This window comes from Eleutherodactylus coqui, chromosome 4, assembly GCF_035609145.1.
Source record: "Eleutherodactylus coqui strain aEleCoq1 chromosome 4, aEleCoq1.hap1, whole genome shotgun sequence".
NCBI classification, from domain to species: domain Eukaryota; kingdom Metazoa; phylum Chordata; class Amphibia; order Anura; family Eleutherodactylidae; genus Eleutherodactylus; species Eleutherodactylus coqui.
Window position 1 is genome coordinate 61,888,200 of NC_089840.1, and position 23,988 is coordinate 61,912,187.

Below are 23,988 nucleotides of genomic sequence, written 5' to 3' on the forward strand. Positions count from 1 at the left end.
CTCTTTCCCCCCCACTGTGCCAGGGCATTACAGGCATTCCCCCCTCCCCCCCCCCCCCGTGCCAGGGCATTACAGGCATTCCCCCCTCCTCCCCCCCCCCCCGTGCCAGGGCATTACAGGCATTCCCCCCTCCTCCCCCCCCCCCCCCCCGTGCCAGGGCATTACAGGCATTCCCCCCTCCTCCCCCCCCCCCCCCGTGCCAGGGCATTACAGGCATTCCCCCCTTCTCCCCCCCCCCCCCCCCGTGCCAGGGCATTACAGGCATTCCCCCCTTCTCCCCCCCCCCCGTGCCAGGGCATTACAGGCATTCCCCCCTTCTCCCCCCCCCCCCGTGCCAGGGCATTACAGGCATTCCCCCCTTCTCCCCCCCCCCCGTGCCAGGGCATTACAGGCATTACCCCCTTCTCCCCCGCCCCCACTGTGCCAGGGCATTACAGGCATCCCCCGCCTCCACTGTGCCAGGGCATTACAGGCATCCCCCGCCCCCACTGTGCCAGGGCATTACAGGCATCCCCCGCCCCCACTGTGCCATGGCATTACAGGCATCCCCCGCCCCCACTGTGCCAGGGCATTACAGGCATCCCCCGCCCCCACTGTGCCAGGGCATTACAGGCATCCCCCGCCCCCACTGTGCCAGGGCATTACAGGCATCCCCCGCCCCCACTGTGCCAGGGCATTACAGGCATCCCCCGCCCCCACTGTGCCAGGGCATTACAGGCATCCCCCGCCCCCACTGTGCCAGGGCATTACAGGCATCCCCCGCCCCCACTGTGCCAGGGCATTACAGGCATCCCCCGCCCCCACTGTGCCAGGGCATTACAGGCATCCCCCGCCCCCACTGTGCCAGGGCATTACAGGCATCCCCCGCCCCCACTGTGCCAGGGCATTACAGGCATCCCCCGCCCCCACTGTGCCAGGGCATTACAGGTATCCCCCGCCCCACTGTGCCAGGGCATTACAGGTATCCCCCGCCCCACTGTGCCAGGGCATTAAAGGCATCCCCCGCCCCACTGTGCCAGGGCATTACAGGCGTCCCCCCCCTGTGCCGGGAGTTAGAGGGATTTCCACCCCCCTGCCAGAGCATTAAAGGGATTCCCCCCCCCCCCCCCCTGCCGGGCAACGCACAAATCTCTCATGACTTTCTCAGGTGTTTGAAACTGTAACAGCCATTTTTTTCCCCCTCACAGGACACAGAATTAGCCAAAGCCCCCAAATTACAATATACTGAGAAAATGACTATCTGCTATTGAATATTAAACAATTCACCTAAAACGAGTCTCTGTTTTATGTGCTATTCTTTGTTACTTAAGTCCTTAAAAGCCAAAAATTAATTTTTGGTATCGCTATATCCCACAGTACCTTGCTGCATTTAAAAACTATTCATATCATTAGAACAGCCTGATAAAGGTTTAGCATCAAATGGGAATGCCAATTGCAGTGTGAAGATAAACTCACTCAGGCATCTGCTTGCAAACCTGAAAGCATCACGGGTAATTTAAGCCGACTCGCCTGTTACAATAATTTAAAATCAATAAATATTTCAGCATCTCTGGCCTGGCATCCGTATTGGAGATGACTAGAGCAGAAGGCTGGGCGGCGGGGTAGGCTGTAAGTGAGAAAGGATATTTCAGCCAAGGCAGCGTTACATAATATTTAGTGATGATATGTAAAGAAAACTAATTTGCAGCGCACAGTGTATTAAAAAGGCTGCTGTCACGGCAATGTGTCATCGTCCGAACTCGTCATCCTCAAACTGGCAGCTGGTACTATTCATCAGGGAGCCGGCTTTACCGACACGTGAAAGAAATTGAAAACACCAGAGCATCTCGGATAAGAGAATTTCACACCTACTGTAGCTAAAATGATGAACTAATAGTAAACTGTCCAAATGATCAAAGGTAGAGCGAGTGCACTGGCTCAGGAACAAAAACATTTGACAGTCGAGGAAACTTATTTTAATTGAGGCCCAACGTAAGAATTCAGCTAGAGAGACAGTGCAGGATAGAGCCGCAGCCCCGATGGCCAACTACGGGCTTCCATCAACTGCAGCGTCAGGCTGGGCTCTGAAAGTCTCGGTTTGTTATTCTACACTTTTACTGATCTTTTGAAGTTGTTCTATCAAAGTGAAGTTCAACTTGGGGGGATTCTTTTCATTGGTGATATATATATATATATATATATATATATATATATGAAGACTTGATCCTAGAATAAAGAGTTTTCTTCAGGCGGTTATAGGCGGGAGATATACCTCTTGTATGTTTGGCAAGTTTTAAAGGTGAATATTAGATACCAGTTGGCAGGGTAACTCCATTTTGGTGGACTCTCTTATATTGGAAGTACACTTTAAAGGTCCTTTAAAAACAGGAAAAGGAAGGTCCAGGAAAAAAGTAAAATCCACCAGTTTTTAAGGAGAAATATTTAAAAACATAGAAAATGGTTGTTCGTTCCATAGATATACCAACGCGTTTCAAACTATTCAGTTAAATACCCGTGTGGTAATACCTACTATATTAAACAGTGTGCTTCCCCACTGTCTTTATATTTGTCTCTCTCACTAAGGCCGAATGCACATAGCCGGGTCGTATTCTGCATGCAAGATCCCGCCGCGGAAGCCGACCCTTTGCCCAGCTGGTAGTCTGTGCGTACCTGTCTGGATTCTTCATAATCTGCATCGTTGATGTGACGGTCGGCACGCCCGCACAAATGCGCAGTACAGATTATACCGCACCGTCGCTAAGAGACAATGTGGATTCCGCGACCTTTCCACAATGATCATTGAGGAAGGGACGCAGATCGGACGGCTTCCATTAATTTCAATAGAAGCCGTCCGCGCGGAATCCGCACTGAAATAGAGCATGCTGCAATTTCCCCTCCACGAGCGGAAAAATCGCGATTGATTTCCGTTCAAGGACAGGGAAAGTGATTTTCAATAGCATGTTTATGGGCAGTATTTTCTGCAGAATCCGGAGGCGGGCGCCCGCTCTGGAGTCCGCAATGCAAATACGCCCGTGTGCATTTAGTCTAAGTGTTACTTTTGTTACAGGTCTATTCAGGCTGATTCCATTTTACTAGGGGTATATCTATTAAAAGGAACAGAACCTTGAATTTTACTTTACCCCGTAAGTAATACCGGGGAATGGAATTCTGGGCATTTTGCCCAACTTTGTAAACCCCCTGACTATTTAAATGAATGTAATGTTGAGAGTCATGATTAATATGCTTTAATTAGAGATGAGCGAGCGTACTCGGAAAAGCACTACTCGCTCGAGTAATTTGCTTTATCCGAGTATCGCTGTGCTCGTCCCTGAAGATTCGGGTGCCGGCACGGAGCGGGGAGCTGCAGGGGAGAGCGGGGAGGAACGGAGGGGAGATCTTTCTCTCCCTCTCTCCCGCCCGCTCTCCCCTGCTCCCCGCTGCGACTCACCTGTCAGCCGCAGCGGCACCCGAATCTTCAGGGACGAGCACAGCGATACTCGGATAAAGCAAATTACTCGAGCGAATAGTGCTTTTCCGAGTACGCTCGCGCATCTCTAGCTTTAATCCTTCCAAAGAATAAAAAATTGTGCTAAACAAATTTTGTGTGTTGTCCTAGTGCATCTAAAATGGAAAATGATGCAACTCTGACATGGTCTTGATTAAAAATATCCGATCATTTTGTGTCTATAGCCCCAATACAGGCCTATGGGTCTCCTGGTAACAGACTACAAACAAACTCCATATAGTCTGATAATGCAGCCATAATCTCTTCCATTTGTCTCCAAACTATTGCTACTATATATTTAGTAGCCTAGCAAGAAGTACAGAATGGATCAAAGAGAAGACGACTGCAAAAGACTATAAGGAGTTTGGTTGCAGTCAGTTACTATGGAGTCGCAGAACCGTAAAACATGATTAAAATCAAGACCATTTTCAAAGATGCTTCAATGTTTCAAATTTTCATGCTGTGGGCCAACAAACTGAATTAGCTTGCAGAGTTGGTTCTAGAGGTGGCTCTACTAACCTGCATCTACTAATCAAGCAATTTAAAACCTTTTTGGGTTGGTTAGTGGCAGCAGCGTGTCTTCCATGATAAAAATCACAGTTTATTTGTATGTCTTCTCATAAAGACAAACCCTGCCCATTTGCCTCATTACAGCATATTGAATAGATACTTGTATAAGTTATTTCTTATATTCTCGGTTTTGTCAAAATAAAACTAATGAGAAACTAAAAATTGATTGGAGCCTGTAAAACTTTTAAGTTATGCCCATTGAGTAGATTGTTATCAAACGAGGCCTCGTTATTATCTGGTATTGAGCCATCAATTATCTGAATGGTCTTGTGACCTTTGAATCATAAATGCCTGAGGGACTGCCCCCCCCCCCACTGGACCTGCATTAGGGACGCCTGAGGGACTGTCCCCCCCGCTGGACCTGCATTAGGGACGCCTGAGGGACTGGCCACCGGCTGGACCTGCATTAGGGACGCCTGAGGGACTGGCCACCGGCTGGACCTGCATTAGGGACGCCTGAGGGACTGGCCACCGGCTGGACCTGCATTAGGGACGCCTGAGGGACTGGCCACCGGCTGGACCTGCATTAGGGACGCCTGAGGGACTGGCCACCGGCTGGACCTGCATTAGGGACGCCTGAGGGACTGGCCACCGGCTGGACCTGCATTAGGGACGCCTGAGGGACTGGCCACCGGCTGGACCTGCATTAGGGACGCCTGAGGGACTGGCCACCCGCTGGACCTGCATTAGGGATGACTGAGGGACTGGCCACCCACTGGACCTGCATTAGGGATGACTGAGGGACTGGCCACCCACTGGACCTGCATTAGGGACGCCTATGCAGTGTGGCACTTCCCCAGGAGGCTGTCCATCGTTGGTGCTCTCCCAGCTGTCTGGAAATTGGAAGATAATGACCCACCGCCATGTGATCAGGGGCAGAGCATGTAAGTCACTTACAAACCCACTCCCGCACAGACAAACAGGTCATTGTTAGTAGTTTGACAGTGTGCATCAGATTGGCCATCTTTGCTTCTCCAGACCTGTAAGGTCACTTTAAACTGCACAACCCTTGATGAAAAATGTTGTTTGCCATGAAACTGGCCGGCTGTCAATGTATGTAGACACAGTGGTGTAGAGCTGAACCATGTTTTTTTCTGCCCTGGAACAGTCACTCCAGAATTAAAGAATTTTTCCATATGATTTCTATTTACCAGTCTAAGAAAATAGATCTTGAAGATCTCCCTCTCGCTTTACAGTTCTGTAATGGAATCTGGTTTAACCAATAGCTCATCGCTTAGATATGAGTTTTACTGTGAAATCTAAAACTCTGCCAACCTTGACAGAGTTTATTTCAGTTAAAAATGTTTGTTTGTGGAGCTTTATAAAGCTAGCAGCGAAAAAAAGAGCATCTCAATCTCATAGAACATTAAAAAAGGAAAAAAAATGGCTCGGACCGCTACTTTAGAATAATAACAGTCCCCCGAAGTGAATGAGCAAAGTGATGGCAGCTAAAGAATTGGCCTTGTTTAACGTTTCTCTCCTAGGAGATGAATAACAATTTGATGGACCAAGTAAATAGTGTGCTTAAGGTGAGAACGGGAAACCAAGGGCCATAATCACATCCCATTTGACTTACACCTACACGGGGACCAAGCAAAACTTGTAAATCCGCTTGACACATGTAGCCTTGCTATAAATTACGGCATCTTCCTGGCTCACAGAAACATCCGTCAGCCTCCCCTCCTCTACACCCTAGCATACCACTGATCTGATTTCCGACACTGCTCGGGAGCTTTGCTGAATCCATTCCCTGCCTGCTTTAAGTAGTTTCCTCTGACATGGTCTGAATACAGAACGGACTCCTGTTCTCATTATGTGTGAAGGAAACTGTGGCTGTACCCAGAGTAAATGGAAATAATTTCTTTACTGCTTGGCTGGGTAATAGCATAAACAGCACCTCTCCTCACTCATTAACTCCCTCACGTCTTTTCTTTTTTCCCTCTCTACACTCCACCCTCCCATCTACCATTGCACAGAGGCAGCTGAGACCGGTCTCCCGGGAGAAAGGGAGAATCTCTGCTCAAATTGAAAGCATGTCTGGAAACAGGTACTAGGCATTAGTAGCAATGAGGTTTTTATTCGCTAACATTAGGCTTTTCAGTGTCTAGAGACACAGAGAACAGACCATGCTCCAACTTATGCCTGGATATTCTTTACCTTGGCCTTCTGACACCAAACTGATAGTAATGCACTTCTTTTCAACGAATAGGTAACCCATAGTTCCAGACTATACTAACCCTTACAGATAATGATTGTCCAATGTAGTACAGGCTGAAGATCTGAAAGTTCAAGAAGTCTGGTATTCAAAAAGTTTCCCATGTGCCGTTCGTGTGCTACACAGTCAAAATGGCAAACGCTTTACAATGGTTTTGGGAATGCACTAACAGCATGTGTAAATACACTAACATCTGCAACATTTTCAGCTGACAGACTTGTAACTTCATTTTAATGGAAGCACTACAAATCCAGACACGAACTGGAGAACGTCAATCAGAAGAACTGATCAAAATCTTTTTTTCTTGGCTAGCGAGGTAATCATATATTTGTCTGATTAGCCAACTAAAATTGTGTACAGCTGGAAAGATTGGGAAAATATCTGCGCCGTAGAAATAGGAAGGTCAACCGGTTACTACAATGCCAGCCATGGCAGGAATGCCATTGATTAGGTCTAGAGGGATCCCATCTGCCCACAGTCTAAAATTAAAGGGGTTCTCAGAGGACCCACCACGTGACAAGCTTACCAGACATCACTAGGCCTTCTGGCCAAGTGACATAATCTGCTATAGGCTGTGGCGCTGGACCATCACAGTGATTACATTTATTTTCATATAGTTTTGGGCACTGGGAGGCTCAGAACGATATAAGAATAACTTGAAAAACTCCTTTAAACACCCCTTTTCCCACAGCAGTTTAGGACAAGTTTTGTTTGTTCTGCGTCAAAAGGACATTACAATTTTGCACAGAGAGTGTATCCATTAGGTCCGGTTCTATCAGGGCTACATGCTTTTAGTGTCATTTTAAAGCAAAGATTCGTAGCTTTAAAAAGACACCAAAAGCATTTTGGAACCCTTACAGAACTAGAGCTACAGCTGTTTGAAGTGGGGTCGGGAATACTGAATTTAAAGCTGTCAGTTTTCAGTCCGTGTGTGCAGAGTAGAGCGGAAGGGAGGGGGGGGGGCAGGCTGGTATCATAGAAGATTTGTGATTTTTCAGTATATCTCTCTCACCCATATGATTTTTTGTTCATGTTATCACCTCCAATCAATCATATAGCATATTTGCTCTCTGATTGTCATAAATGGGTTTTTCCCAGAAAAAGACTGAAATGGGGAGGACTTGCTCATCTAAAAACTCCTCTACACATTTTACCACGCAGAGACTGCTGTCTTTGTTGACCGTGGCATCTAATGGTTTTTACAGAAAAAAAAAATTAAAAAGCTTATTTCCCCTTACACAATGCTTTAAATATTGCAAAAATAAAAAGAAAAGAACACAAAAAACCCTACACATAATTAGCATAACCACATCTACAACAAACTGTACTATAAAATTCCATTATTTATCCAGAAAGGTAAATTCTGTAAAAAAAAATTGCCAAAAATAGCAGTTTTATGAACATTTCGCTTCCCGAAAACAAGAATAAAAAATAATTAAAGGAGTAGTACAAACCTCAAAATGGTACCAGTAAAAACTACCTGATGTAGCTCAGTCAACTGAAAAATTAAAATGCTCTGGTCCTGGAATGTGGTGCCACACAACCTTTTTTATTTGCCTTTACAAAGTGTTTATATTGTGCAAAAGTGGTAAAACAAAATAGAACTTCATTAGTTCATAATCGTAATAACCCATAGAATAAAGATAACAATACTTACACCACATGGCGAAAGCCATAAAAATAAGCTTCAAAAAACAATGAAATAATTTTTTCCCATTGCTCCCCCCCCCCCCCAGTAAAAAATAAATAAAAAAAGTTATTCAATACATTATATGTACTCCAAATTGGTTATAAAACCTAGGACTCATCCCGCAAAATACAAGGTCTCATACAGCTACACTGACAAAAAAGCTAAGTTCTGACCACTGAAATACAAAAGGGAATACAAATTACTGGCTCTTTAAGCTAAAATTAGTCCCCAATGCACTTAAAGTGAAAGTAGTCAGCATCAAATATATTTACATAAGACATAAATTCAGAATCTACAATTTAAAAAATTGACATTTTGGGGAGTTCTTTTCCAACTTTAATGTGACTGTTGGGGGTTAAATGCCCAAATGCCCAGACTCTACATCACAATACTGACCACAGCCTGTTATATTATAAACAACTCTGTGTATTTCTATGTGGTCCAAGAATCTAGTGTGGGCAACTGAAAATGTAAAGTTATGCAAATCCAAGAATCTGATATTGATCTTGAGTATTCCATAATGTTTTAAACTTCTTTTTATAACTTTTTTTTTTTTTTTTAAACTTCCATGACATTATATAAGACTTCTGGGGGACAATGTTATCTTTTCCTTCATTTTTTCACTGTAACTAGGGCATCCTTAGGAGCAGCAGCTCTAGGAGTCCCAGTTAAAGGGGAAAACATTCACGGAGTATGGCAAAAGTAACTAGCAGGGCCCTGGCCAGGTCACTGTGGTTCGTGAGCGATTTCCAGGACAAATGCAACAATGAAAGGCGGGGAAAAAAAATCTGGCTATAACGGATTTGAATCATCTGGTTACCACTAACCCAGCCAGACTGCTTGTTAGTTTCTCGACCATACATGCCTACATACATTATCTTACTGTCATATTCCCGTGTAAACTTTCAATAAAAATTGTTAAAAAATAAATTTAAAAAAGGAGTAACGAGCAGACCTGATCTGGGTCTAAGACCCGGCAGCTCTGCCATGCCAAGGAGCACCCAGCAATGATGTAATAGTTGAGTGCAATAGACTAGGAAATATTGCTGCCGCTTACTCTACTCTACTGAGCACTATGTAGGCTGGAAAAAGACAAGACAAAAGCCTTTATAAGCCGCTTTTGTCTTCTATTCCAGGTAGATTGCAGGAGCTATAAACATGCACCATATTTTTACTATCGGTAGGGATTTAAGACCACGACCAAATCGGTATGACGCTTAGTTTTAAATGAGTTAAGTTGGTCATACACATGATATAGCTGTTGCTACCAATTTATCTCCCAAGGTAAGAAAGGACAAAGGCCCATTTAGACCCAATGATTCTCACTCAAAAATCGCTCAAAGCCGTCTTTTGAGCGAGAATCGTTGGGTCTAAATGCACGGACATCGTGCAGTTTTCGTGCACAAGTTGTTCCTCGCTCAATTCTAGTTTTCTTGAATTAAGAGATGAACTTTTTATCAGCGCTGATAAGATTCTTACAGCCGGTGTCCTGCTGATAGTTCACAGCGGGACGCTGGCTGTGATCGCGGAGAACAATACAGCTGTATTGTTTGCTGAGTGATAGCGGCTGTGTCCCGCTCCGTCTGCATAGCTCTTTAGTAGCTACTATAGAGTATGCAAAGATGATCGCTCAAAACTGTCACTCAAACTGTCGTTTGAGCGACTTTTGAGCGATCATCCTGCAGTGTAAATGGGGTCTTCGTATGCTGAAATCAACTTGCCTAATCCTTCTTTTATCTACTATGCTATTTGATACCTTTTTAGTTTTTTTTTGCAGTATACTGATATATACCAGCCAGAAAGAGAGGCCTAAAGAACACTAATGTAACCTTATGGACATGCTAAACATACATCACAGATGTGACATGAACTTAGCCTAATGCGTAAGGGCACCCTAAATTACATAAGTCACTATTTGCCTATGAGATCTAACGATCTCGAGCACCATTCACTGCTGTCAATGGAAAAAGTTGAAAGCAATCGTTAGTGAGGTAGCGTCCGCGTACCTCAAATAAAACTTTGGCGAAAGTGCTAATGTAATATACATAACTGCTCAATACAAGTCAAGTTCTTTTCAACTGTTGTCCATTATGGATATATGGAATAGCTAAGAATTAACTAAACATCTTTTAAGATCCTCTGAAGAAGGACTTTAGATTAAAAAAAATGTTAATGGTTAAAACATTGTAAAGACAGACTGCAAGGAGAACACAGGTTATGCATTCAGATTAAAACTGGATTCGAATATGGTAAAAGGGGTTATATCGATAGGCATGCACTCGTCGGGGTCAGAAAATAACCATGCAGTTATGGCGGGACCCGGAATCTTCAAAGAAAAATATACTTTTAGGGAAGGTTTTGAGGCTGAGCGCATGCTAAGGTTAAGGAATACTTCAATAAATATGAGGGAACATTTCAATCTCACTTTTTATTCTTGCGCTTATGATACTTGGTCACCATATCCTGTAGACTAAAAACATGGAGATGAAATAAAAGATGAGAACATGTTCAATGAGAACTAAAAAAGCAAGATCAATAGTAAAATATGAGCACAATGAGATCGGATGGGAGATGGCAATGCTATAAGAAAGTTGTGGCAGATTTCTTACCTGTTGATAAGGTCTTCATTATCATCACTTTCCATCTCGTCCTCAATGGCAGCTTGAAGATCCCCAATACGCTTGAATGCCAATTTCAGGTCTGACTGCAAACTCTGATTTGCAGCTTCCAAACTCTCTAGATCCATTTCCTACAGAAACAGACACATGTTTAGATGCCCATTAAAGAGCATTCGTTTGGGTACTTTCACCTTCGTAACCATTTTTATGTATAATCTTATTTTATTGGATTTTCAAGGAAGTTACAGAGTAAGAAATCATTGTTATACAAGTGCAATAAACATACTGGAGTCTGCCATTGTGAAGCGGTCCTTTATGCATAATAGCGTGAATAACTTGCAGCACTATGTTATATAGAATATTGAAATCGGCATGGAAAATTAAGGCTAAAGGCCCGTGATCCCATCATAGAGAAGATATTGTGATCGTATTTTTATTCCTAAATAAAGGATGTTCTCTATCAATTTAATCATATCTTTCAGTCCAAACCAACTCACAGTAACCTAGCCAAACTGCTGTCAGGAGCCAAATAAATAAGGATAGAAAAGAAGGGAAAAAGTAAAGAGAAAGAGTGGCGAGAGCAGGGGGGAAGTGGGGAAAAAAAAGAGCAAGGGGAAAAAAAAGGAAAAAAAAAAAAAAAAGGGGGCGGTAAGGGAGATTGTAGTCTGTCATGTAGACCAAGAACAAGAGATTTTCCCTGTTGGATTTCAGAGGTTATCAAACCCCGGAACCAAGCACTGAGCAGAGTTCATGAAAGTTTTCAAAGAACTCCATGTAGCCATAAATTCCACAGATCTTTTGTGATCAGCAGCTATCAATTCCTCTATGCTCCTTATATATCGCACCTCCGCGGGCCACTCACAGATAGCCTGTATCATGGTATTACCATTCTGGCAGCAGCTAAAAGGTGCCTCAAGATGTCCTTTTTGATTTGAGCCATAGAACCTGGTTGAAGGGAAAGTAGAGTCATCTGTAGGGAGTTCTCAACTTGTTTACCAGAGTAGGATCTATAGATAGGTAGAAGGCACTACCAGAAAGGTAGAATATTCTGGCCCTCCTATCAGATGTGGAGTAATGTGGCCCTTTCCTGTTCACAGCTCCAACACCTGTCAGGAACTGTTGGATACATGCAGTGAATATCTGTTGAGCAAGACCACCACCTGGAAATGATTTTGTCATTCTTCTCTTTAACCTGGGAGTCTATGGAGAAGAGTCAAACAAGCATATCTTGGAGATGTCCCCATCAGATTAAGTGATATCTGTTCCCACTTGGCAACTCAGATAGGGCTTCTTTCTTTTCTGAGTCTGAGCAGCCTCAGGCTTAGAGTGAGAAGAACGGTGGAAGCTCTCCATTCTCCAATATATGGATAAGTTGGGTGGAGGTGTTCCAAACAAAAAAACTAGAAGACTTCATTCCAGGCCTGAATGCTGGCTTATATAATAACGAACTTAAGGGACCTGGTCTGGAAGACATCTTGAATCCCGATACCAACCTAGCCCATATTGAGAATAAACACGGTACCAAATAGGGCCATTGGATTATTCAGGGGCCACAAACAAACCTCTAACCAATGTGCTCCTAATCATCTGGCGACAAGGATTTATCTAACTCTACCCATAGTTTCTGATGGCTGTTGCAATTCCAGTCAAGCAGTTGGGTGATAAGAGCTGCATCATGATATAAATCAAAGATCCCAGAGATCAGCATGCCACAATTGTTTGGATTTAGATAAAACCCTCTTCCCAATACATGGTCTGCTAGACTGACATATCTATTTAGTAAGGACACTGCGTAGTATTCTAAAACATCCAGAAGGCACGGATATGGGTATAGTTTGAAAAAGGTATAAAAACGGGGGAAAGCTTTCCATTTTGATTACGTTCATGTGGCCAAGCCAGAATAAATGTGTGTTTTTGTCACAGTTCGTGAGTCGCCAGAAATCTACTGATGGGACGTGGCTAGTATATTTTGCAGGCCTGTATTAGAGTCATGTCTATCTCTTTAACACACACTTTAGTACTGAGCTGAAAACCTACTTAATCGTTGAAAACATGCCAGCGCTACGAATGGTTTTGCTTTTCTTGGTCCGATAATAGACCGTGTAAGAATTTGGCATTTTTAACTTTAAAAAAAATCAATTTCAGTGAGATCGTTTTAACATTTTTTACTCTTCAATCTTCAAAAGTCATAATAAGCGCAAAGCCGCAAGAGAACTTGACATTGGACAATATAGGCACTTCAAACTATTCCAAAGGATCAAATACATCAGGATTTTTACCAGTACAGACGAGAATAAATTAAAGGGGTTGTAGAAGATTAGGGAGAAAAAAAAAACAAAAAAAACAGAGAAAAAGGAATCTCTCTTCTCCAGAATTAGCATTGCACTTGTCCATGAGCCGAGTCTGGTGTTGCAGCTCAGGCCCATTCAAGCTGCAATATTGGAAAAAACTCTTGGAAAGGAAAGGAGAAATCTGTAGGGAAAAAAAAAAGAGCGGATACTTTTTTCTAATCTCATTCAAAGCCGTTTATAGGATGCACAGATCGCAGCCATTCTGTGGCATTCCCTTTATAACCTATTTTGCATAAGCATGTACTATTAACAAACTCTGCATAAACTAATAGCACAGGCAAATAAAAGAAACTTTTTGATATCTCTCAACGAAAAAAGGCTCTTCCTCAACTTATTAGGCTCCTTTCTTCCTCAAGCTCCCTCCTAAACTGTTCACTTCAAATAAAAAAAACCTGCTAAAAGCCATCTTGATAGACAAGACAGATTAATAACTCACTGACCTATCAGATGGCATGCTGCCCATTGAAGACTATGGAGAGGGCGAGTAGCCAAGTAAGAGAAAAGCAAAGAAACAAAACAAAACATACAAAAAGATACTTATGCAGCCAATAGTGTTTCACGGTCTCACAGCAACTGTAATCACATCTACACTGCTCAGTACTACTGTAATAATGTCTTCCATGCTGCTTCTCCTATGTATCTCCTTTTCTTTGTGCATAGGAGACATCACAGGAGCTAGTCTACACTCACCAGTTCAGGAAAAACTGAGAATTACAGATGAAGCCTGCAGAGGGGAAAACTGCTAAAGAATGCACGATACAAGTCGTATAATGGACAGAAATAAGGTAGTGCAACTTCGCATACACACACACTCTTACTTAAAAGTCACCTGAAAGTGTAGGCACGCTTTAACCCCTTAAGGACCAAGCTGTTTTGTACTTTAAGGACCTGACACTTTTTAGGGATTTTACCCATGTGGTGGTTTTCCTGCCCTATTTTGTTTCCTTTAGCTACCAAAATTATTTTTACTGTGCTTTTTTTCCGTGACATAAAAGGCGATTTTTTAAATATCTTTTTTTTTTTTTTTTTTTTTAACATCCATAGGAGCCCCAGTAACAGGGGAAAACAGGCCCTGCAGTGACAGTAGTCACTGGTAGAGCTGTCCAGGGTCTAGTCTGACCCTCCAACTCTGCTGTAGTAGGGGACCCAGGCGGTCACATGACTCCCCGGGCTCCTGATGTGAAAGTTACACTTTACTTTCACTTTCAGCACACAGTGCTCATTGAGCACTGTGTACTCAGGGAAGCAGAAGGCAGGAAGGGTTAAAAACCCTTCCTGCCTTCTTCTATGGGTTATCAGCTGTTACTAACAGCTGATAACCTGTTCCTGCCTCTGATTGATTGCAGAGGGCAGGAGGCTTAAAGCACCGCCGTAATTTTACTATCGGCGGTGCTTTAAGCCCTGGACCAGGCGCCTGAATTTACTGTGCCTGGTCCTTAATGGGTTAAAAATGGCAATGTAACATTAATTCATTTAGCAGTTCACAATATGCATAGATACCTACATATGGTTTAACAAAGAACTCGGGCATAGCAACAGAATCTGTCAGTATATGGCCAGTACACAATAAATTGACATATGACAATGGAATATAAGATGCGTGTACCAAAGAATGGGATTATTTACCAATTCATGTTTTTTACGGCTGGCTTCTGCCTCTTTCTTAGCCAGTTCACCCATCTCTTCCTTCATGTCTCTAATCTGCCGTTGCATTCTTTTATTCTGTTCTTTTTCACGGTTCTCTGCTGCAGCTCGCTGATCCCGCTCTTCAATCAGCTTATCAATGTTCTCTTTTAGCCGAGTTACAAGGCTCTGTTGAGGACAAGTATCAGACTTAACTCTATATACAGGAAAATCTATATCTAGTTAAGTTTCTTTTTGCTAACAATTATAATGTGACAACCGCAATTCATAGTTACAAATAAGATGGTGTTAAATGAATCGTCAAATAACTGAGCCTTCCTCGACACTAAGAACAGGAGCTACACCCACCTCCATACGTTTCACCTGGGTCCTCTCAAATTCCAGGCGGGTTTCCAGTTCACGGATTTTGGCCTCCTGCCTGCTCACCACAGATTTATCCACCATGGACTGCTCCAAGAACTCCAGCTGACTCTGCAAACCTTGTAGCTGCACAACAAAAAGGAAGCAAGAATGTAAGAAGTGAAAACTCTGAACCAACATTTTAAGACAAATACGACTTATTTAGAATTTCCCGAAAAGAAGAAAAAAACCTGCAACTTGTGACAAAGGTTGATATAAATTGCGAAAATTTCTGAATTATGGTAACTTATACCTTTATTTATGCATACTGTAGGCCTGTTGTTTTTAAAGAGAAACTGTAATGTCATCTGAAAGGCAGAACAGGCTTCATACCTTTATAGCTGCATCCCAGAAGATTCCAGTACTCATTTTTGTTTCAACCCCGTTGCCACACAATGGCTCCAGTTAATTTTGATACTAGTCCACTGTTAAGTGGTTGGACCCCACTGCTTAGTGTTAATGTATTGACATTGGGTGATGGAGACCACCCGATTGACAATGGACTAATATTGATCTGTGAAGATAACTGGAGCAAGCGGGCGCAAACAAGGGTGTTGGTGGGAGAAGTAGCGGTGGTGGTTTGGGCTAAAGCAAAGATAAAACAGCACTGAAATCAGCGAGGATTTGGCTGCAAATGTATGCATTCTGCTTAGAGGACATATGTCCTCTTTAAAAATGGCTGAAAGATCTGTCTGCTGGGACAAACCTAAAGCTTTTTTGAGGTAATTCATATGGAGTACTTCAGCTACAATCATGGGAAGAAGGAAAACAAAAAAAAAGGAGGGAGGGGACAAAAGAAAACAAGGAAAGAAGAGAATAGAGGGAAGGTGGGACCGTGAATGAGGGGCAACAAAGGCCAATGAGGCAAAGGAAGATGGAAAGGACAGAAGAAAACATACAGTAGAGACAAATATAGGCATCCATAGAAAAGTTGAGGTAAATGACAGAAAAGGTAAATGAAGGATAAAGATAAAAGGCTCCAACACACCGGAGTAAAGGAGAAAGAAAGGACAGAGAAATGAGTGATAGAAAGTACAAATGATGTCTAGAGAAAAAAAAGGAGAGGACCACAGAAATAGAAGAGAGGATTTCAGTGTGTGAGAAAGGACAGAAGAGACCTGGCAGGAATACAAATCGGCAACAGAGGTGACACAGGGGGAACCTTTCTGTCTTTGCACAGGAAGTCTTGTTCTACAAAAATATAGCCACTATACAGGGCGCGTTAAAGGTCTCCATACATATAGAAATTTTAATATATCTGTTGTCTATGTATAATCTATCTGTAGTTGGAAGAAAAATTAAGTGAAATTACATGGATTATTAATAAAATGTGGTCCGACTCTTCTATAAAGCATAAGGAATAACATTATATCTGGCCATTATAAGACTTGTGTCCTGCATTTATCATCATTTTCCCCTTTGCAGGCTACATTTGTAATTTCCAGTTTTCTCTTAGGTGGTAGGGAAGAACCAGCTGTTACAGTGTTTTCTGTACACAGAGAAATCTGCAGAGTTTGCACCCTAATGCTCTGTAACACACATTAAAAAAACCCAAATCATCATGAAGGATATTAGAGAAGTACTGAGCAGCACAGATGTGATTTCAACAGCTACAATTCACTCACTATGAGCTGCATGTATGTCTGTGTCTATCACTCTCCCTCTAGCAGCTCCATCCACTCCCCCATAGACGTCTAAGTGCAGTTTCAAGAGTGATTTATCTGCCCACACACTCTTATTGCGGGTATGGCTGGATACTTTCTCTGTACTGTATCTAATGAAAGATTTGCTGGGCCAGGACATGGATAGGTCTGATCATTTTCCTAAGGTTTTGACCCCATGGATTTTATTCAAGGGGATTGGTCTGATTCCCCTGGGCCTCGGGGAACCTTTGACCCTTTGTGGCATACTAGGTTAAGTCCACAGCTACTACCATTTCCAATCTCTCTCTCTCTTCCTCCCCTTTTCTCTTACTATCCCTTCTCGCTTCTTCTTGCTTCATCATTCCACCTTTCTTCTTATTATTTTCTTTGGTCTCCATTTATAAGATTCTGAAAAATTACAATAACTCAGCCCCATTTTTAGGACCTCCAGTGGCAAGCCCATTCATCTAATCATGGCATAACGCTTACATATCTGCCTGAGGTCAGGGGTATCAAATTCATTTTCATATCAGCCTTATGGTTGCCTTCAGAGGGCCGATTGTAAGTGTAAAACTGCATGGTAATAGTGACCCCCCCTTCCCCCAAGTGGCTGCAGTAGTAATGATGGCCATGGCTTGATGAAGACTCAAAGGAGTCGAAACGTTGCTATTAGCATCATGGAGGAATGAAGAGGATTTGTGCTGTTTTACTACACCACCTATGCTTTTTTGTTAACTCCCAAGTGCTTTTTTTTGTTTTTCTTTTACATTAAGTGTATATTGCAAAGAGTTAAGCACATATACATAGCCATGTGTAGTGAAATAGTATATTGAGCTTTAGTACATTTTGCCTCATCATGAGGACTTTGTTATGTGAATGATTTCATAGAGGCCAAAACACAACTAAAACTATTAAGTGGAAATGTGAATGAAAGAAAAAACACAATACAAGGTTTACAAAGTAAAAGATATTACAGAGAAAACACAAAAAGGAAAAATCTATAACATATTGACTCCTTGTTCCTTCAAGCCTAGATTAATCCACCTCTGAAGAAGTGTCCTCTCCTCCGCAGGCTCGTGCACTGGTATTGACTGGGAGTTACTTAATGAAACTCAGTAAATAAAACACATTAACACAGATCAACGTGGCTCTTAATTACTGAAGATGAATGCATGCAGTGAATGAACTGTATGCAACAACCATAGAGTGATGGCAAAAGGTCATGGCGGTATTTGCACTGCACATCTATTTCCAATTATAGGAACGCTTCAGCTTTAACAAACTATATTCATCAGATCAATTTCCAATTTCTAGACTCTTGCGCAAGTTGTTTAATGGGTATAGCTTTTTTTGTTTCTTAGTCTATGCCAGGGACAGAACAACCTGCAGTCAAACCACACTTTTTACTGTTCACAACAGCAGGAGATGAGTATGTTGATCTTGTGGGAAGCAGTGACATGGTACTTGCGTCACGTTGCTACAGGACTACAGGTGTATATGGTCTGTTGACATTAACAAAGTGTTATATACTATGGAAAATAATTTTTGTGCCATCCTAGTTTTGCCATGGATGGACTGCAAGAGATAGGGCACAAAATGGTATTGGTCAATGCCCTCATGGTAGGTCCAGACATGACTAATTTGCTCTGGGTTTCACAGTGCAAATCCACAGCAATTTGCTTTACAAAATAAGTGGATGGGAAATTCAAAACCCCATCCTCACAATTCTGTATGGATTTTCCAATCTACAACTTGTGCATTGTAGAAAAGCCACAGATTTCACTCTTTGCAAAGGAGTAGAGTGAAATCCAGAGTAAGGTTGCCGGTCCATGGGCGTAGCGATATCTCGTGGCAGATCGCCGCTGCCCAGTAGCCGGTGAGAGCTGACAGCTCTCCGCGCTGAGCCAATCTGACAGATAAGCTCATCGTGGAGAATTGCGGCAAATCGTGGCATGCCGTGATTTAGATCCTGCGAGCGGAGAATCGCTATGATTCTCCGCTCGTGGACGCCGGCCCTGCGCTTTCCATAGCAAAGCTATGGAAAGCTTCAGACAGCGTGATTCGCTGGCGATTTAGCACCGGCGAATCATCACCTGTGGACGGTAGCCCTAAATCTAAGGCTAAATCCACCACAAAATCCACGTGCAACAAATACGCATTTTGCCGTGGATTACTCATGGATTTGGCACAGATTTACAGCCAAATCCACAGCAGAAATTGTCTGCCATGTCTGGACTTAATGTAACACAAGTGAATTTCTTTTGAATGTTTACATAGTATTATGGGATCATATAAAGAAATTCCATTAACATGTAAAGGTGCTATTACACGAGTATTAGTCACAGGTAACGCTTGCAATTTACTGCCATTTGATTGGCTTCAAATGGACTTGACATTGTCTCAAGTCTAGGTGCAGCGAGGCAATTAGCGAGCGTTACCCATGGCCTCTAATGTTCATGTAATAGCACTCTTAGGACTGTATTCACATCAACGCTATCCACTCTCGGCCTCTGTTACTGAATTCCGTTAACCCTCCCAATCCAGTGTCATACCTTGTCTGACATTCACATTTCCCTGAATAGCTCTGATGTTGGGCGAAGTTAGTCACATGTTTCTAACACTAGGCAGGACAGCTCTCCAATGTTGGAGGCTGTTCTGCATATTTCTGTTACACTATGCAGAACAGAGCTACGCTGTCCTGCATAGTGTAGTATAAATACGCAGAACAGCCTCCAACATCAGAGGGCTTGTCCTACATGCCTTAGTCTATTTATTTCTAATATATCTATTATATAAATGTGTGTTATAGTAATATACATATATTTACAGGATTATTACAAATGATCTTCCAGATGTGAAACGGTCATAACTCACGTTGCAACTCTCCAGCTCATTAGCATCAACACATCAGCAGCTATGGAACAATTCCCATACTAAGATTATATAAGGACACAGTTATTTATTAAATACTCTAATATATCCTAGAGTAATGCAGTACCCCAAAACCTTCCGTTTTTAATAATGCAGCACTGGAGTGATGCAAACAGTTATGAGCTGTGCAAAATATATCTTGGCCTGTGACAACTTATTACCTGAAAGCAAAAACATTAATTAAACTTCTTGGAGAGTCGTTTCTCTCAGCCGCATAATTTTCCTCTTGGCTCAGCTTAGAGCGCTGAAGATATGGATGCAATGGCCACAACATTCTTTAATTTAATGATGCAACATTTAATATATTAACATATAGATCTAACTTAAGGGGAAAGAAATGCAGGATCAATGTTTTGGGCTTCTTGCCGAAGATACCTGTAAGACTTACTCTGACAAATGAGGGATGAGTTATCATAGATTAGCCGATGCCTCATTAATTTCAAACTTACAGGTCAATGATACAATTTGCATCGGAGTAATAGTATTTCATTTGGCTCCTGTGATCTCTCTCAATCAACTTCTACATTTCTTTTAAACGTCAACTAAAGCTTGTTGACTGCACGGATCTAACAATTAGCAGGTCAATTTGGCTGCAAGGTTACATATGCCAGAGTCATTAATTGGCTAATGATACCTATTACAAGCCTGCATTAAAGTTAATACAAACCAGAGAAGTTACAGGTGAAGATGAATGCATATAGGGTAGTCATTGGTTTTTTGTGATCTCTCAGTAAAAGTTTACATAACAAAAAGGGGAAAATTAGTACAAACCAATCATTTTTGTTTAACTGTACGCTCAGGCATATGGCACCAAACGCAACCAAGCTACTCCCGAATATGGGTTGTAGTTCTATTAGATGGTCGTACTCTTATCTAATGCTTGTAAGAAGTGGCACGGTCAGCACTATTATGGTCATCAATAATAGTCCAAGTCACTAGTGTGAGCAGGGCTGAACTAGTGTACAACCATGTGGTCCATCATGTTATATTTTGTGGCACAATGCAAAAAAACCTGGCGAACCTGAGACCTTTTGGCATAAAGCCCGACAGAATCGGGATGAACATAATGCAATATGAATAGGCCTTTACATTGACATATGGAAATTATTATTATGATCCACTGAAAGGTGCTCTAGTCAGCAGGTATGGTAGCTAAAGGCCTATTTGCACGCAAAGACAATCTGAAAGATTAACAGTTTTAGCGCACATTTTGAATTAAGTGTTAATGGACACTAATTATTATTAACACTTTAAAATCTACATTTGCGTGTAAAAGGGCCTTCGGAAGCTGTTTGCAGAGCCCAGCATGTGGCCTGAGCTCTGCACACAGCTCCATTGTTCTCCTACAGGCTGTTGACAGAATACAATGTTCTCTCTGACTCCTGTGGAGAACACAGCATCCCGTCTCCGTTATCTCTCTCCGGCCTAGCAATGGATTTTAAGCTCAAGTTGTGCAGGTCCCTATGATGTCCATATGCCTTAATATTTTTGTCCTCCAACAAGCTATTTAAATTAAAATCTGCTCAGCATAGAATAAAAATATAGAAGAGGCATCGCCTACAGTTTCAATGGTGCCCAGTCTGCCATGACTCTGTACTTCCCGATGAAGCAATGACATCCCAACAAAGGGACATACGACCACTGCAGCCAATTTCTTGGTGTATGTAACTCGAGATCTGTTGCCAATTGGCTGCAGTGGTCACATGTCTCCGTATAGGGACATCATTACTGCAGTAAGAAATAGAGGCCAGCAGGGTTATAGGCTCTACTGAAAAGGGAGCTGCAGGGAATTAGGTAACGTAAGTATGCCTTTACAAAAAGTTTTTATGCCAAGCGGAGAAATATTTAAAATGTAATGTTTTCCCCTGGACTACCCCTTTAATAAGAAGTCCTATGGCAAAGGAGCTCCCCTTCTGATGAACACTTTTAATGAAGGAGTTATCAGCATATTACATCTGCTTTCTGGGAACAATTTAATTGTAGCTGTCACACACCGGAAAGAGATCCAAAAAGGCTGGATTGCAATCTGACGGCTGGATTAAAACCTAAATGTGCCATTTCACATGGCGAGGCCTGGTTCTAGCCAATTAGCATTCACTCCATGCTGAAGCATAATAATTACATTAATAAAGATGCTGTATGACCTCTGTCTGCTTACACAATCCTGCTATAACTTGTGTAGCAATTAAGGTAAAAAGTAGATAAAAGTCTTTCTGAAAAGATAAAACGGTTCGAGTCCCAAAACAATTACGCGTTTCAAGATTTATCAAATTATTAACATGCTCTCTGGGCAGATAGTTATTAAGCTTGTAAAAACGTGTATACAGTCAGCAAAAGGAAACCTGTACGGCGTCTAGTACCTACATGAAATACGGTTTAATGATAACATAGGAAAAGAAGAAGAATGCTTTAGAAATAGGTGAAAAATTAAGATTACAGTCAAAAAGATTTTGCCGATTGAGCTTGAAAACTTCTTTCAGGCCAATTCAATGGGGAAACAAGAATTGAGTCAAGTTGGAGACCTATTGGAAAACCTGTGTATGGGCCGAAACTTCTCCATCTGTTAGTGAGACTGCAAGCTACTCTAAGGCTGGGTTTGCCCTATGTATTTCCTTGATGCACATGCTAAACGTGTCCAGAGGGGTCCATTATAGTGTCCCTTTGGCCACTGTCTGTTTGTATCTGTCGGATATGTTTTTTTTCCCCCCAGATGGAATAGAGTCGTAGACTACTTGTGAAGTCCTGTAATAACATCCACTAAAAGGATGTTAGCCTATGAGTGACAGATGCTACAGTACGTATTTGAACCTTTCAGGCCTTGTACAGAATGTAATGAGCTTTTCACAGCATGCTCCTTTAAGACCGCATGTGGAATCCGGCCCTGCGCCCAGCCGGCGTCCGTGCGTACCTGAAGTCTTTATCTGTACTGCGGATGCTCCGCATGGCGAGGCATCGGACATGCGCAGTACAGATTTTTTAAAAATAAATCTTTCCGTAGATCGGACAGCTTCCATTGACTTCAATGGAAGCCGTCCGTGCGGAATCTGAACGGAGATGGAGCTTGCTGCGATTTCCCCGTCCGTGGACGGAAAATCGCAATCAATTTCTACTCGTGTAAAGGAAATCGCGTTTTGCCACAGCGTGCTATGGGCAGTGTTTGATGAGGAATCCAGAGGCGGACGCCCGCTCCGGATTCCGCAATGCAAATCCGCCCGTGTGCAGGCAGCTTAAGTATCCATATGCATCCCATGCACCAGCAATAGACTATTTTCTATATGTATATTCCCAATGGGATAAGGAAATCTCAAGCTTACCTTCTCCTGTATCTCTTGCCTCTCCTTGCTGGCTTCCTCAAGTTGTGTCTGCAGGTCATTGATCTGAGCCAAGTCTCGGGAGGACTAAGGGAAAAAATGACAGTGTTCGTTAGGTTGCTCATTGAGAAGGGGATGCCCTCTCCACTAAAAAGCAAGGAAATATTCACTGCTTGAAGGAGTTCTACAAAACACACGGAGCCCCAAGGCTCTCAGGCTGAGCTAACTGGTCTGCAGCAAAAATCGATTAGCTTTATTTACATTACAAGCAGTTAATCTATTGATAAAGTTGTGCATTTAATTAAACTAGATGTTTGCAAGCAGCAGCTTTTCGTGTCGGCTGTCTTCTGCTCAAACAGGCAGAGCATTCAGCTCAATGTGCAATAATCTGAGCTGTAGGGCAAGACCTGTAAAAGGCACATGAGACACTGTAGTACAGCTATTATAGCCATCGGAACACAGCTAATACAAACAAAAGCTAAGGACGCATTGCAGAGAAATCTTATTATAGGAGCAGACAGACAAGAACTGCCAAAGGACTAAATGAGACTAACTAATGTGATAGTAGTTGCAGCTTTCAGTAATAAAAAACAAGTTATTTTGGGTGGCAGCCCTGCATTGTTAATATCAAACTCATATTTATACTTTATTCACCTTTACTTTGACAGTTTAGAACTCTGTTTTTAAGGACTCTAGAGCCCCATTTACACTGGACGAATGACAGGCAAATGATGTCCCTGTGTGTACTCGCTCCCGTGCTGTCACACAGGAGCGAGTATTGCTGGCTATCTGACAGGGTGGCCAGCAGGGGGCCGGGGCGGCTGGAGGAAATTTCACTGCTCACTCTCCCCTCTTCATTCACTTAACACAGCGGCCATTCAGTACTGAACAGCTGCTATTTTTACAGTTAACGATCAGCGTTCAGGATTTTATGCAGCCTAAACGATGGACGATGAGCCGAACAATGATCGTTCAGTATAAACAGCAGCCGTTCCATTACTGAACGGCCGCTGTGTTAGTGAATGGAGAGGGGCGGGGGGAGAGTGGGGAGAGAAATCTCCTCCAGCCGCCTGAAGTTTCAAGGCATATTCTTTATGCAGTTAAAGTGGTTGTACCAGAATTAACTTCAAAT

General features: G+C 42.6%; 1 protein-coding gene across 8 annotated transcripts in view; it reads right to left on the reverse strand.

Moving 5' to 3' along the window:
- The window catches only part of MYO18A (myosin XVIIIA), a 328,523-nt gene that overhangs the window by 24,317 nt on the left and 280,218 nt on the right, over window positions 1-23,988 (reverse strand). For 6 of the 8 annotated variants that reach the window (XM_066599574.1, XM_066599569.1, XM_066599570.1 and 3 more), the window contains 5 exons: window positions 22,860-22,943; window positions 14,921-15,058; window positions 14,555-14,740; window positions 10,569-10,708; window positions 10,385-10,429 (listed from right to left, as the gene is read on the reverse strand). In XM_066599574.1, coding sequence (XP_066455671.1) covers window positions 10,385-10,429; window positions 10,569-10,708; window positions 14,555-14,740; window positions 14,921-15,058; window positions 22,860-22,943 — 593 coding nt within the window. The remainder of the gene's footprint in view (window positions 1-10,384; window positions 10,430-10,568; window positions 10,709-14,554; window positions 14,741-14,920; window positions 15,059-22,859; window positions 22,944-23,988) is intronic. The other 2 variants (XM_066599575.1, XM_066599571.1) reach the window with 1 other exon arrangement.